The sequence below is a fragment of the Telopea speciosissima genome, chromosome 1 (assembly GCF_018873765.1).
Source record: "Telopea speciosissima isolate NSW1024214 ecotype Mountain lineage chromosome 1, Tspe_v1, whole genome shotgun sequence".
Taxonomy (NCBI): domain Eukaryota; kingdom Viridiplantae; phylum Streptophyta; class Magnoliopsida; order Proteales; family Proteaceae; genus Telopea; species Telopea speciosissima.
The window spans coordinates 78,430,561-78,446,037 of record NC_057916.1 but is presented as its reverse complement, the minus strand read 5'-3'; the positions used below and the strand labels follow the sequence as shown (position 1 = coordinate 78,446,037).

At 40.3% G+C, this 15,477-nt stretch overlaps 1 protein-coding gene across 1 annotated transcript in view; it reads right to left on the bottom strand.

The window, feature by feature from the left end:
- Positions 1–2,822: 2,822 nt before the first annotated feature.
- LOC122645571 (phosphatidylinositol glycan anchor biosynthesis class U protein-like) overlaps positions 2,823–15,477 on the bottom strand; it is a 45,625-nt gene continuing 32,970 nt past the window's right edge. The window contains exons 11-14 of the mRNA XM_043838879.1: positions 3,847–3,904; positions 3,678–3,763; positions 3,529–3,585; positions 2,823–3,065 (exon numbers count right to left, since the gene is read on the bottom strand). Coding sequence (XP_043694814.1) covers positions 2,985–3,065; positions 3,529–3,585; positions 3,678–3,763; positions 3,847–3,904 — 282 coding nt within the window. The 3' untranslated portion in view covers positions 2,823–2,984. The remainder of the gene's footprint in view (positions 3,066–3,528; positions 3,586–3,677; positions 3,764–3,846; positions 3,905–15,477) is intronic.

The window sequence follows — 15,477 nt, the reverse complement described above, 5'->3', positions numbered from 1 at the left end:
TTCTATCCCTTGTCGGGATAGGGGTGTGACATGGGTAGAGGTCTAATACAACACCAGGGACATCACACCAATAGACCATGGCAGGTGGTTTTATATATAGACAAGGGGTGTCAGTCGGTCGGGTCTAATCAGACTTGCCCATTTTGGAGCCTTACACCTATGGGTGTCAAAACCTAGCCCGAACCATTAAGATCGATCGAAACCGACCAAAAAAATCTGGATCGAATCGAACCGATCCTTATTGGATTGGTTTTGGGTTGGGGTATTGCAAGATCGGCTGAAAATCGGACCGCACCGGACCATCCGATAACAAACAGAAAATCGAACCGAATGAAACCGATAAAAAAACATAGAGTATAAGGTTATGAATATGTGGCTTGATTACCCATTGATTTCAATATTAGTGAGCCATTTTCTGGTTGTAAGGGGAATTGTTACAAATCAATGAGCATGAAGTTGAAAAAAGGAAAATTGATTTGTAGCCATGCTTCTTCCATTGATCTCCTTGTTTACTATACAAAATTAGTTGGTTATTCAAAATGATTTGATAGTAGGGTTCTTTTTGTGATTTCAATATTAATTATCTTCTCAGTGATTATTCATTGATTTCAATTTTAATTACCTTCTCCTTACAATTAATGATAAATAACTATATAATTTGTAACAATGATTTCGTTACAAACTCTATTTATCCATTGATTTGAATATTAATTATCTTCTATTCTTCTCTATATAATTTATTCTTCTTTGTTTGAATTAAAACATGAATTGATGAACATATCAAACCATTTTTCTTATTTTTGGTTGTATACTTTTTTTTTTACTTGGGAAGGTGAATTGAAGTGTTTTTATTGAATCTTTCCTCACTACAAATTATGAATTTAAGATTTCATTGTGGCTCAAACCCGAAAGCAAACCGATCTAAACGGTATTAGCCCGATATTGAAAACCCGAAATAAATCGAAACCGCACCGGACCAAAACCAAAACGACCGAAAACCGAAGTTTCTTAACGGTTTGGTTTTGGTCTCACCATTCCGAGACCGAAACCCGATTCAGCCCGACCAAAACCAAGCCAAACCTACTGTTTGACATCCCTACCTACACCGTGTCCGACCATTTATCGAATCGGGTTTACATTGGCCGGGCATGGTACGATTTATATATGGTTGGTCGGGCTTGGGCTTTAATTGGACTTCCTTAACTAGGCCTTAATCGGGCTTTAGCCGGGCTAAATGTCTATGTAGCTATTAACGGGCCGTAACTAAAAACATGTGTATGGGACAAATCATCCAACCCCCAACCATTTCGCTGAAGGTAAGGTTCAATTAAACTATCCTTTTTCCCTTTTTATATTAAAAACATGTCTTAATATTGCCTATCTTTAGTTTATGGGTATTGGGGGTAAAATGAGAATTTCTGTTGTGATTAACTGGTCGTTAGTCGGGTTGGTCAACGACCATCGGGCTATACCCTTGCACCGGGAGTGACATGTTTATTAATCGGGCAGCACCGATTTGGGCTTTAAACAGTCGGGCTCGGTCGGGCCATACCAGATTTAGTCTTCAATCTCAGCTGGTAAAAAGTTCTATAGAACAGCCTCTCACCATTTTCTCGGATATGAGGGAGAGGGTATTTAGATCATGTGACCTTTTGATTGTCTATAGCTTTTTTTTAATGGATAATTACCCATTGTCTTTTTCTCCAAAGTAATTTAAGTAATGAATAAAAGAAGATTTTCAAAATATAATTTGAAAGCATACTTGCCAATATATCTGTCAAAACTATCATTGTTTTGCACATTTTTCGGGTACACATGAAATGATAGAATTCACAGAAAGAAAGGACCAAGTGTGTTATACTAAGTGGGCAAAATATTTAAGTTTCAAATTTTTTGGAACCTTAAAGATGTCAATGAGAAAATGCCTAGTACTCACCTTGGCAAACGAGTCAGATAGATTCAAAGGTCCGTGAATAATTCCAACACTGCAAGATAGGGCTCCCAATTGCAAATTGGGCCCAGCAATCCAACATTGGCTGGAGTCCAGGCCCATACCCAACTTAGATTTAAGCAGGGCTCAGCCGCATTGTTTGAGGAATCAGTATCAGATCATCCAATTCGTATTCAAATTGGCAAGGGTTGATATCAGTTCCTGGCCAATCACGTATCAGTGGATCATCAGTACCGACTAAGGGTAAAAAAGTTCTTAAAAAAACCGATTTATAAATAAAAACAGGGGTAAATGCATTCAATCTGGACCCATTCAGGCCGATACAGATCGGTCTCAACCGATACCGATTCCTAAATTCCTGCTCAGATGACCATTGCCATTACCAACCCTAGCTCTCAAGGGTTATTAGCACTACAACTATATTCTAATAGTCCCTGTGATTGCAAAGGGCCCCAGATATTTATTCCTAAACAAGAACCACAATCTACCCAATATTACTATTTCAAGCGATTCCAAGACCCTTTTTCCACAATCAAAACAGAATAGTTTCAACCACAAGTTAGCTAGAGGAAGAAAGTTCAAGATCTCTAGAGTCTAATCCACAATTAGATATGCTACTCAGACATGGTACAAACAATTACCAATCACAAAAAAATAATAATAATTACAACAAATCTGCTCACTAACCTGTTATCCAAACGTCATTGGGAAAAAAAAAAAGGTTCAAGAAAAAAGAAACATGTTTTCCCAACTGAACCAAATACTTCATGAGGATGGATAGTAAAATTCACTGGAGCCAGAGTCCTTGAGCTCTAGGATAGTAAAACTCACTGGAGCCAGTGTCCTTGAGCACTAGGTTGTACAATTGGACGAAATAAGAATCAGCATATCTCATTTAGTTAGCAAACTACAAGCAGAATAGCGTCTTCAACACAATGACTTTGCTGCTGTGGGATTACAAAAAATATCATCAAGTAGCTTATGAACACATATGCTACAAGGGATGGTCAAAATCTCCCCAAAACCAGCCATCTCAAGGACATTCAGTTGATTTCTTTCTAAGTGTCCGATCATGGTTCAGCATGGCACCTATGCTCTCAACCACCAAAATAATCTGCAAAAGTTTTCAGGTTTCACTCAGAGGAGAAAGCATGAAAGCAATATAACTAAAAAATGACATAAGTGTAATTACTTATGTAACAGAGGTAGAAGAATCATTTCATTCAATGGTTCCTCTCCCCCCCCCCCCCCCCAAAACAAACTTTTACTCTCAGCTAAGGGACTTGCACCTGGTGATCCTAGTGCTTCAACTCCATATTTTGCCACACAGGTTGATGGTATGAACCCCAAGAGCTTTACCAACTAAACCAACTTGTATAGTTTGGATGTAAAGAAATATATAAAAAATTACAATTTGAATGAAAGTTAATTCTCTCCCCAACTATCTAGCTGCCTTGGTACGGCAGTGTTGCTGGAATTATCTAACCTTGCAAGATTGGATTTGCAAGGATCACTAGAAAAGGAGTTGCAAATATCATGTTCATGTATGAAGTAACAAATCCACAAATAAGAAGTACCTGTAGGCATGCATAAGCAATTCCAGTAGCAAAGTAGAAGTTGGCATTGCCAGTACCCTGCATATTTAATCAATATGTAAGGATTTCAGAGAGGCATCTTCCCTCCATGTCATCTTCCACACACACACAGAGAGAGAGAGAGAGAGTACCCTCCAAATCCACAGGTTGTGCATTACAGGACTGAGAAGAGAAACTCCAATGTATCCACAGAACAGGAAGAAAGAGAATTGCATGTCTGTGTGTCATTATAGTCAGAAAACTCACATGTCAACCAGCATTACACCACATGAAAGAGTTCAGATCCAACTAAGGCTTTACCTGCTAATTCATTAATAAATAAGCCCAGTAGCCCCAAGTACAGAGCTGAATCTCCAACCTAATTCATTTCAGAGATGATCAGATTCATACTTCTCCACACAAATTATGAAAGAAATGAAAAAGGCCAGAAGCACCCTATGAGTTAGTTAGCTCATTCTTATACCTTCTTTAGGCAGATATCCCTTAAGGTTTGCAGTAATAGGACAAGAGTTAAGAATTGAGACTTCCCTATGGATTAGTTTCAGGTATCAAAGTTATGTGGTTAACATTAACAAATCATGCATTGTTCTGAACCAAAAAGGCATTCTTTGAATGCAAACCAAATTAACGTGCATTGTTCCAACCTCCAAATGATGATTGGGTTTCTAACATCCAAGCTGATGATGCTTGCAGGACTCTGCATGTATTCATATTAGGCAAAATGGATTTAACACTGTTTTTTGCATGAATTGGTGACTCATCAAATCCATTTGTCCAACAAGAACGTTCACAGAAAAAAGAGGGCACCCCCCCAAACCTTCTCTCATTGACTCATTCAATCCACCATTGAAGAGCTCTGCTAGGACAATGTGACTTAGCTGTTTTCATGTACTCTAACAGACTACAATAGAAAAATGAAGCTCAATTGTCCTTCAGCTTTCGAAAGCATTCACCCCCTCACTCCACTCTTTCAATTTGTTTCAACATTCTTTATAATTTGTGCCTGGATTTGTAAACAGCTCCTTATTTATTCTTCTCAGGGCCATTACGGTGATACTTTCTGAATAGCTCTAGCTTGTCTATCTCATCTACAATTGCTACATTTTGTTTTTAGTTTTTACACAGTGTTCCTGCACATAACTAATGCAGGCCCTTTCGTTATCGAACAAAATCCCTTATTCATTTTAAATTTATATGTTTTTGTAGTACTACATCGTCACTTTGTCTGAAGTCTGCATTGTCTGTTAAAGGAGCATGCTAGCCCTGGCAGCCTTCAGTTTTGGTAAACATGGTGGAAGCCATGGTTCTAAGTATCGGTATCGTATCGCCTGTATCGGGCAATACGTACCGCTTTTGCTAGTCACCGATACCGATACCATGCCGATACCATAATGGTAGCATGGTACGGACAAGGGGTAAAATGGTCAGAAAACTCATTTTTTAAGAAAATTCAGGGGTAATTTTGTCCGATACATCCGATCCAGGCCGATACTGTATCGGTTTTGCGTGTTGCCGATACCCATTCCGATACCGTGCACTAAAACCATGTGGAAGCATTATTTAAATTACTCAGCCACAGGGACAATTGCAGTTGCTGCTGGAGTCATGTGGTTCTAACTTGACTTTAATGCACACCTATTGTCCTCTGTTTCACAGCAATGCAGTTCCAGCACATTCAGCCAAATAAGCTTATCACTCAGAATTTCTCAATATTGGAAGGTACGTCATTTAAAGCTAAATGCCTCTCAAATCTCTCAATTTTGGGAAGCCAAATTGATTTGTTTGTCTGGAAAGAAAACCAGAGGAAACTCTGTGTAATGGAGGGAGAGAACCGACAATAACAGTCAGAGGATGCCTAGTCCCTCCTATTAGGGGGCATTTGGCATGCAACCCAAGATTGAGAATCTTGGATTTAAAATATAGGGTTTGATTTTCAGGATGGGATACCATTTGGACATGTTGCAACTTAGATTGCAATCCAAAATACTGGGATTGAGATAGCCATTTGGATGCCTTTTGTAATTCAGATTGATCAATCCAAATGAATTGTATCTTCAAAAACAAAATGGATAAAATACGAGTTAAAAAGGAAGTAGTAGTTACCTTCATCAAAGATCAGAGCTGTGGCATTTTGAATAGAGATGTAATAAGACCTTTGAGTAGCAAGAAGAGTGTTGACTTGAGGACAGAAATGATGAAGAGGTGCTTTGGTTGCAGAGACAACTAGCTACTGCTACTCTTGCAGAAGCAGGAGCAGTTGTTTCGACAGAGAGGGGACGAAAGATGCCCGTCATCATCATGTCCATGGAGAAGACCCAATGAAAAAGGCAAATGCTCAAGATTGATGGAAATTTGAATGTATCGGGCCCTCTTATCTGTATCGGCCTATCGGGCATCGTATTGGAGGCACGGTTTTAAGAGACATAGTATCGGAGAGACGCAACATACGAGTACCGTATTGGAGAGATGCAAGATGCAAGATACAAGTATCGTATCGGAGAGAGACAAGATAAGCTGAAGATGCGCATGGAAATGGTCAAGAAACACATGGAAATATTTAGGATACATGCAAAATACATCTTTGAAGCATAATACATCATAAATAAGTAGTAATAACTAATTAGGTCCGATCATAGGACGTTAGGTGATCGGAGCCAATATGCTTTCATAGGACGTCTGATCATATGATGTTAGGTAGTGATTAGATCCGATCATAAATAAGCCTTGTTTGCAAAATATTTATTTTTTATCATATAAAATCAATGTCTTTTCTGACTTTTGTATTTGCATGTGTATCTGTTTTGCCTCCCACGACTCCAGTCCATCGATCGACGTGACTCCCGCGACTCCACTGAGCAATGGAGATTTCTACGAATCCACAGACTGATGGCAACTCCCACAACTCCACAGTTAAGTTTTCTTCTTCTCCTCCTCCTTGTCCTCTTTTTTTTTTATTCCTTCTTCCTTCCTCTGTTTCCCTGTTTTGGTCTGTAAATCTATCCTTTTTTTCCTTCTCCATGGATGGCGGCCGCTGCTGCTGCTGCTCCGGTGGTGATAACAGTGGGGGTGGCTGCTGCTACCGCTGCTCCGGCGGCCGTGGCTGCTGCTGCTCCGGTTCTTCTTCTTCCTCCCCCTCCATATCTTTTTGTTTTCTGCAAGTTAAACATAAGTATTGAATGGTCTCGAACCGTATCAACCAACACGGTTTGATACAATTTACAAAAAAAAATAAAATTAGCGTATCGATTAGGTATCGTATCGATGCTATATTTCAATGACTCTTTTCCAACGGCTAGTTCTCCCTTCCCCTATATATATATTATAGTGTTGTGAAGTATAGAAGAGCATAGAGAAGAAGAATTTGAGTCCAATGCATCCAAATTTTACGAATTATTCACCTGAATCCGAATCAGACTCAAAGATTTGGAAAAAGTCGCAATATATAGACTTTTTAAAAATTTGTGATAAATTCGAATGAACCAAATTATATGTGAATTATTCGGTCATTAATAAAATTAAAAATAAATAAAACCCTCTTTGTTGAGAGGGGTAGGGTATCGTTCTTTTCCCAGTTTTAACACTCTTCGTCATCAAGAATAAATCACTGTAAAATAACGATTTTAGACTTCGTCCTCAACTTCCTTGCCTCTCTTCTCCATTGACTCCGACTATCTTGTCCCACGGTCTCTAGAGATCTCAACAACTCTGGTTAAATTGATTCAAGAAGTGCTTCCAAACTGGGCAAACAGCTTTGCAGATGGGATTAATGATTTCAAGATTTGGTTTTCCACTTCACGGTTAAAACTTGGAATTGCGATTTGTCATATAATCACAAGTCCTACAACTCCTACCCAAGGAAGAGAGGGAGTTAGAGCCTGGTGGAACAACCGAGAGTCTGAGATCCTGCTGCGCCATCCAATTCCAGAGTCCGGCCACCGCTGTAAGTATGCAACTGCAATCTGGCGCTCAGTGACTCAGGTAATGCTCTGTTGCATAGTCTTTGCTTGTCTCCATTTCCTTCTCCATTTCAGGCATTGAGTCTTATACTTTTACTTTCCTCCGAGTTAGTGGAACCGTGTGGCCCATTATAGGAGAAGGTTTCACCTTTTTTTTTTTTTTGGACTTCTGATTGTCTTATTGGTAAAGTTGGAGCCTGGAGGTGGAGGTCGGGCCTTGGTGCAACGGTAAAGGTTGTGACCAAGTGGTCACGGGTTCGAGTCTGAAAAAAAGCCTCTGTGCGAAAGCAGAGGTCCTCTCCAGACCCTGCAGTGGCAGGAGCCTCGTGCACTGGGTACGCCCTTTTTGGAGCTTGGAGGTGGGTTTCAGAGGGAATAGTGTACATACAATTCTCAAGAGATTAATGGGTGGCATCTACCTTAAGTTTTTTAAGCCTTTTTAGCGTTATACCTTTATAAGCGTAAGAGGTTGCTTTCTTTTTCTTTCCTCCCTTTGTTAATTAAGTCTTTTATTTCTGTCATATTGTTCACATTAGCTTTTAACATTGTTCATTTGGATCAGATTAGGATCACTCAGTAGGGAGTAGGGACCTTCAAGCTCATATAATTGATGAGACAAATACTAATGCCATGACTTGGCTAGCTGAACTCCTTGAAATAAAGCAAACCAAACCTTTTTCTTAGACCTATCTTCAGTTTTGTTAGACTTATTTGAGTTGTAGAGATGTAATTACTGATATTCTCTTATGCCTTTATGGACATTTTGCTTATTTATAGTATATATGCATGGATGATGGTATTAGGTGGATTGAATGTTCTGATTTTGAAATTTTATTATGTTTTGTGATTAATGAAACAAATTGTATTCTAATTTTTATCAGTTATATTTCATGCATGTATGATATAGCAACCTGTTGGTTGCGGGTTCAAAACTTGAAAACAGCCTCTTCTTCGAAGCAGGGGGTAAGGCTGCAAACATTTGCCTCTCCCAAACCCTGCAATAGCGGGAGCCTCATGCACTGGAATGCTCTTTTTTTATGCTAATAGATTTAAAACAGTTACTACAAATATTAAAAATAACATCTGAATTGTTTGCCCGAATATTTTTTTGTTAAACGAATAATTCCCGAAACCGAATCCGAACCCGGATTTATTTTGCCCAACTTTGCGGCTGCTTTTTTGACCGAATCCTTAAATCAACAAAACGAATCATTCCGAATAATACTTCAACTGAATAATTCCTGAATCTGAATTTACTAACTATGTCCAATGTAACCTCTTGTGGTTGAGTGAGTCTCCAAGCGACCCCACAGTTAAGTGGTCCTCTCTGACCCTTGAGTTAAGTGGTCTTCTCTGACCCTTGTTATCTTGTACTTGGTTTCTTATTTTGGCAATAAAACTCTTATATATATTTTTTAGCAGCATCAACTTGGTATTAGAATAAATTTCGACCTTGAGCACCATGTCAGAGGTAGAGCATGAGTTGAAGAAGCTTGATCATGACACTTAGACGATGAAGATGGCCGCATCAAACTCAAGGACAAGTTCTTTCAAAGTGGGGGCGAATGATAATGCCATAATGTCACAAGTCATTAATTTCCAACAGCTAGTTCTCCCTTACCCTATATATATTTGTATTGTGAAGTATAGAAGAGCAGAGAGAAGAAGTATTTGAGTCCCATGTAGCCTCTTGTGGCTGAGTAAGTCTCCAAGTGACCCTAGAGTGAAGTGGTTCTATCTGACCCTTGTTATCTTGTACTTGGTTTCTTATTTTGGCAATAAACTCTTTTTGAGCATCATCAACTTGGTATTAGAGCAAGTTTTGATCTTAAGCACCATGTCAGAGGTAGAGTATGAGTTGAGAAGCTTGATAATGACACTTGGACGATGAAGATGGCCGCATCAAACTTGAGGATGAGTTTCTTTCAAAGCAGGGGAGAATGATGAAGCCATAATATCACTAGTCATTAATTTCCAATGGCTATATTTCAACGGCCCTTGGAAGGGCTTTTGGAAGACGCAAAACCAAATTAAATCAAGAAAGCATAGCATTAGTATACAACCATTATCTTTCAAAGGGACAAAAAATATTAGGTCATTTGGAAGGGGAAAAACCATAGCATTAGAGTAGAAGACCGATAGCTTGATCAACCCTTAATAATGCGACATGGACCGATCTTCTTATACTTGAGCTTGTTATAGGTGCTTTGATACCAAATTGATGCAACTTAAAGATATAGAAGAGTTTTATTACCAAAATAAGAAACTAAATACAAGATCACAACGGTCAAATAGGACAACCTAACTCAAGGGTCAAAGAGGATCACTTAACTTTGGGACCGCTTAGGGATTCACTCAACCGAATTGTGGGTTGGACTCAACCACAAAAGGACCTCAGACTCAAATAGGGGCTTCACTCAACCAAAGAGTGGGACTCACTCACCAAAAGAGGTTAAATTGGACTCAAATTCTTCTTCTCTGCCCTTCTTTACTTCACAATACAAATATATATATATATATATAAGGGAGAACGAGCCGTTGGAAAAGAACCGTTGAAATATAGCCGTTGGACATTGATGACTTGTGACATTATGTCTTTACCATTCTCCTCCACTTTGAAAGAACTCATCCTCGAGTTTGATGTGGCCATCTTCGTCGCCAAGTGTCATGATCAAGCTTCTTCAATTGATGCTCCACCTTTGACATGGTGCTCAAGATCGAAACTTACTCTGATGCCAAGTTGATGTAGGAGTTCAAAACGCAAAGAAAATAGAAATAGAAGAAGTAATTGGAAGTATTTCACTAACAAACAATAAGCATACAAGATAGATAACTTGGGGATTCACAAAAACCAACTAAGAAGACTCACTCAACTCTTAAAAGGGCTCAATAGCTCTCCAATGCTTACAATAGGATTAATTCAAAAACTATCCTTTTAAAAAACAAACATATATTTAAAGGAGAAGAAGAAAAAGACGTTAGAAGGGTGGGGAGGAAGAAAGAGCTGTAAGAGCTCTTGGAAAAAGAAAAAAGGACATTGGAGATAGTGGGGAAATAGACATTGGAGATGGGGGTTAGCTGAGAATGACGTTATCATTCTCCCCCACTTTGAAAGAAATCGTACTCTAGTGTCATTGGAGTGTTGGATCACCATAACAGGGGTAGAGGTCAGAAATGTTGAAGACATAGCTAATATTCATGGCTTCGGACAATTCAACATACTAAGCATTTGGCAATTTTCTTGAGAATGTGACATGGACCAATCTTCTCGTATTATGCTTGTAGTAGGTGCGAGTTGGAAAAAAACTAAAAAAGTGCCCATCATCCACAAAATGACCTAATGTTCTTACTAATGCTATGGGAAAAGACTGATATTCTATAGCATTAGTAAAAAACCGATATTAACGGGTCATTTTGGAAGGGACAAAACCATAACATTAGTAAAGGATCAATATTTTTTGCCCAAATTAAATCGTGGTGTGGAAAAATTTGTTAAACGATGCATGTGATGCAGATTTATCACCAAACTGGGCTTCTTTGCTTAGAAATAAGTCTAGGGTTGGGTTATATATATGTTGGGCCTTTGATCCCATGGGTTTTCTATGTAATAGGCCACTTTTATGGGCCTAAAATATGGGTAATTAGGTTGCATACGGGATTAGTTGTTTTAGTTCCATACTTAGTTTTAATCTGGTGTTTTTGTTCATAAATTGAACCTGTTCAATCAATGGTTCAATTTAAGTGATTTTAGTAGTTTCTTTCAAGTGTTTAGTGGGGTTGGATTAGGACTCTGTTTTGAGTCTATTTCAGTTTCCTAGTCAGTTTAAGTTACCTAATAGGTTGAGGATTGGGTTAGGCCTTTCCTTTTTAGTGTAGAAGTCTATTTTTTAGTCTTTTATATAAGGTTGTGGGGGCAAGCATTGTACACGAATTTTGATATTAATGAAAAGCTTTTGCTGCTCTTCTTCTCCATTGAAGATTTTTGTCTTATGTTTGATCAAGGCTGGTGGGATCGGTGTTTGAGCTGATTGACACGTTGCAATGGGAAGCCAGGGTGGTTCGTCAGTGGGATTGGTGTTTGATCCAATCGACTGTTAGAGTTGATAGTAAATATGTATCAGGGGTAGTTCAGGAACTAGACTTCTAACTAGTTCCCTTATTATGTATTTTTAACTTTTTATGTCTTTTTACCTTTTACCTCCCTAGGAGGTGATTGTAATACTTTTAGTAATTCTATTTGAGCAATATAGGTGGGTTGGAGAAGTCTCTCTAACACACACAACTTTGAACCGTAACTCTCTCTTCTTCCCTCTCTTGTCTCCTTCTTCTCTAACATCTTCCTTCCTTCTCCATTGTTTCCCTAATCTGAAACTCAACTTGGTATCAAAGCTGGTTGGTTTGAGAGTCATATTTGGTTGCTCTTCTCTATTCTTTTCTTCTCTTTGGAATCCTAGGATTCAAAGGGTTTCAAAGAGAAGCTACCAATGTAAAAATCTGTGGTATAGAAGTATGAAATAGGTTGGAAATAACCTACTCATCTGTTTGGAGGTGTTCTTTGAGCTTGGTAGAAGCTATTATGAAGTTTTGAAGCCATTCCATCACCCGCAACTATTACCGCCAGCTTCAAGTTCGAGCCCCTGGTTCTCTCTCTCTCGGCCTTGGTTTCACCTTGGAATGGCTCCATAGAATCGCCCAAGGGTGTTCTTTTCATCCCATCTGGCCTTGGTTTCAATCTTCCACTCTGCTGAGCAGACTCTCTTCGTGGAATCTCGCTTTCGCCTAGGTAATATCGGGACTGCAATTTCTCACCGCAATTTCTCTGCTCCTCTTATTTCTCGGACTGCTATGTATTGCTGCCTTTCTTGAGAAATGTTTAACATCAGCCGTGTGAGGGCCTTAAGATTGTTTCGGATATGTTATTTCTTGGTGAATGCTAGGGTGAAGCCCCTTTTTCTCGCTTTTTCCTTTACTTGTGCCTCTACAGGCTGCCTTTACTTGCTGGTTCGTGTTATCGACTGTTTGGAAGTTTTTTTTTTATTTGGGTAGAGTGTGTACTCCCCACTTGAACAATGGCTGATTCGAGATTTCGGGACCTGGTATACCTGTCCCTTCTCCTCAATTTGCCTATGAAAGCACACGCTTCAGCTTTCCTTTGTAAAACTTGATGAGACAAATTACTTGGACTGGTCACATTCCGTGAAACTTTCCCTTAGGAGCAAAGGGAAGCTTGGGTACATCACAAGCTATCAAGCCTCCAGAGCCGAATGCACCTACTTATGAGAAATGGGAGACCGAGAACTCTACAGTCATGACATGGTTGATCTTCTCCATGAAGCCCGAGATTGGGAGAAGATTTATAAGAAAGGAGACTGCCAAGGCCATCCGGGATAGTGTCTCTCGGGCCTATGACGAGTGGGTGACTCGCCAAAGTGTATCACCGCACCAAAAGATTCATTCTATGCGGCAAGGGGACGAACTATCTCTCGAGTACTATCATGCCTTCCTTAGTCTTTTGGAAGAATATGACCACTACCGGGACCTCCATTTGATTAACCCGGCGGATGAAGCGAAGGTGTATCGGACCTTTGAAAGGGAGCGGGTGTTCACTTTACTTGGTGGTCTCGAACCGGACTATGAACCCATCCGGCTCCAACTCTTAGGCCGATCTCCTCTTCCATCTCTTAGTGAGGTCTAGTTACCTACGAGTGAGGAGACTCGCCGTGTCACTATGGACTCCACATCGCATCATCTCATGACAAGTCACTCTCAATTCCAGTTTTTCGAGACACCCTTGGGGGTAGTAGAGGCCAAGGGCCCACTCGTGAGGCAGCCAGGTAGTAGAGACAATTGGTGCCGGTGGAGTTGGGAGAGACAGGTTTAAATGTGATCACTGTGGGAGAACCGGCACACCAAGGATAGGTGTTGGTCCCTTCATGGTCGCCCTAGCACACGTAGTCGTGGTGGTCGTAGAGGGGAGCTCGAGCTCACTCCGTGACGATGCGGCAGATGCTCCACAGATGATCCTATCTTGGTTGACACAATCCGCCGGATTATAGCCCGATTGAGCACATCTCCCGCATCTACCATGGCCAGCTCATCTTCGTCCTCGCCTTGCGGTCTCCGCTACGACCTCTCTATCGCGAGTCTTGGGTCGGGTCATCGACTCGGTGCCACCGACCACATGAGGTATGTCCTCTACTTATGATACCTATACCATTTGCTCTGGTAAGGATAAAGTCGATAGCCGATGGATCCCTTTCTCGATATCCGGTAAAGGTAGTATCCCGTTACCTCCTTTATTTCCCTTACCTCGTTCTTCATGTTCCTAACCTCTTTGTTAACCTTTTATCTCGTAAGTCACTCGACTAAATCCCTCAACTGTTGTGTCACCTTTTTCCTTCTCACGTCTCTTTCGGGATTTGGTGACGAAGAGGATTATTGGTAGCGGACGTGAGGAGAAAGGCCTTTACCTTTTTATCCTAGTGTACCCACACTCGATCCCTATGTGTGTGGACGTGATGACATAGTTCAGCGAGTCTGTTATGTTATGGCATCGGCGTCTAGGCCATCCATCTTTTGTTGTAATGAGGAAACATTTACCTCACTTATTTTCTTCTCATTGCATCTTCCCATGTTTTTGAATGTGAACCATGTATGTTGGCCAAACATTGTCGCTCCTCTTATCTATATCATGGTAATCGAACTGCGCTCCTTTCCATATTATACATACTTGATGTTTGGGGACCTTCTCCCACTACTTCTTTATTTGGCTTTAGTTTTTTTGCTCTTTTGTTGATGATTTTTCTCGTGCCACTTGGACTGTCTCTTCGAAAAATAAGAGTGATGTTTATGAGGCATTTCAGAATTTTTATCAAATGATCCTTACTCGATTTGATACTCGTATCAAAGTTGTCCATTCGATAAAGGGGAGAATATATGTTTAGTGGTCTCCAAGCTTTCTTTACTAAGAATGGCATTCTCCATCGGTTAGCGTGTGTTGACACACCCCAACAAAATGGGGTTCTTGAGAGGAAAAATCGCCATTTATTGGAGGTCACCCGTAGTCTCTCGTTTGGTATGCATGTTCCCAAGACTTTTGGTCTCTTGCTCTTCTCACGCTTCTTTCCTCATCAATCGCATGCCAACCAAACTTCTTGGTTTCAAATCTCCCTTAGACATCTTATCTCCACAGTTTCGCTTTCTCTCTTCCTCCTAAAATCTTTGTCATGTTTGTTATGTGCATGTTAACAAATCACATCGCACAAAACTTGATCCCAAAGCCCTCAGTGTCTTTTTCTTGGCTACTCTTCTACTTCTAAAGGTTATTGGTGCTACCATGCTTCTTCTCGCTGTGCTTTACCTCTAAAGATGTCACCTTCCTTGAATCTATTCCTTTTTTGCCCCATCTCAAGATCCTCTTCGGGGAGCATTGTGGGAATGAGCAGCTGCTGATTCTCTCCATTACCCACTACCTATCTCTCCCTTTATGTTTGACATTGGGAAGTCTGTGAATCTGGATGATGTGCATCTGATTCGGTGGTTGACAACGCCGGGTCTAGTAAGGAGAAAGATTACCACATTACATACGAAAAAGGTGAAGGCTTGATAATGAAAGAAAGAAGACCTACCAAGAGTCCTCTTTGGATCCGGATCCACAACCCGAGATCCACTCTTCTAACTCGTGATCTCCTTCTCCTTCTTTATGTGATTTAGACCTCCCTATTGCTGTCGCAAAGGAAAAGAGCTTGTACTAATCCTATAGCCCGTTTGTTTCCTATGATGCTCTTTCTCCTACAGGTCTTGCCTTTATCGCCCTCTCTGCTCTTCTACTCCCAAAAATGTTATTGATGCTATGCGACCCAAAATGGAGACAAGCTATGTCCGAGGAAATGATGGCACTTGAGAAGAATGGTACTTGGCAACTGGTGGATCTTCCTAAGGGGCGTGTCCTGTTGGATGCAGATGGGTCTACACA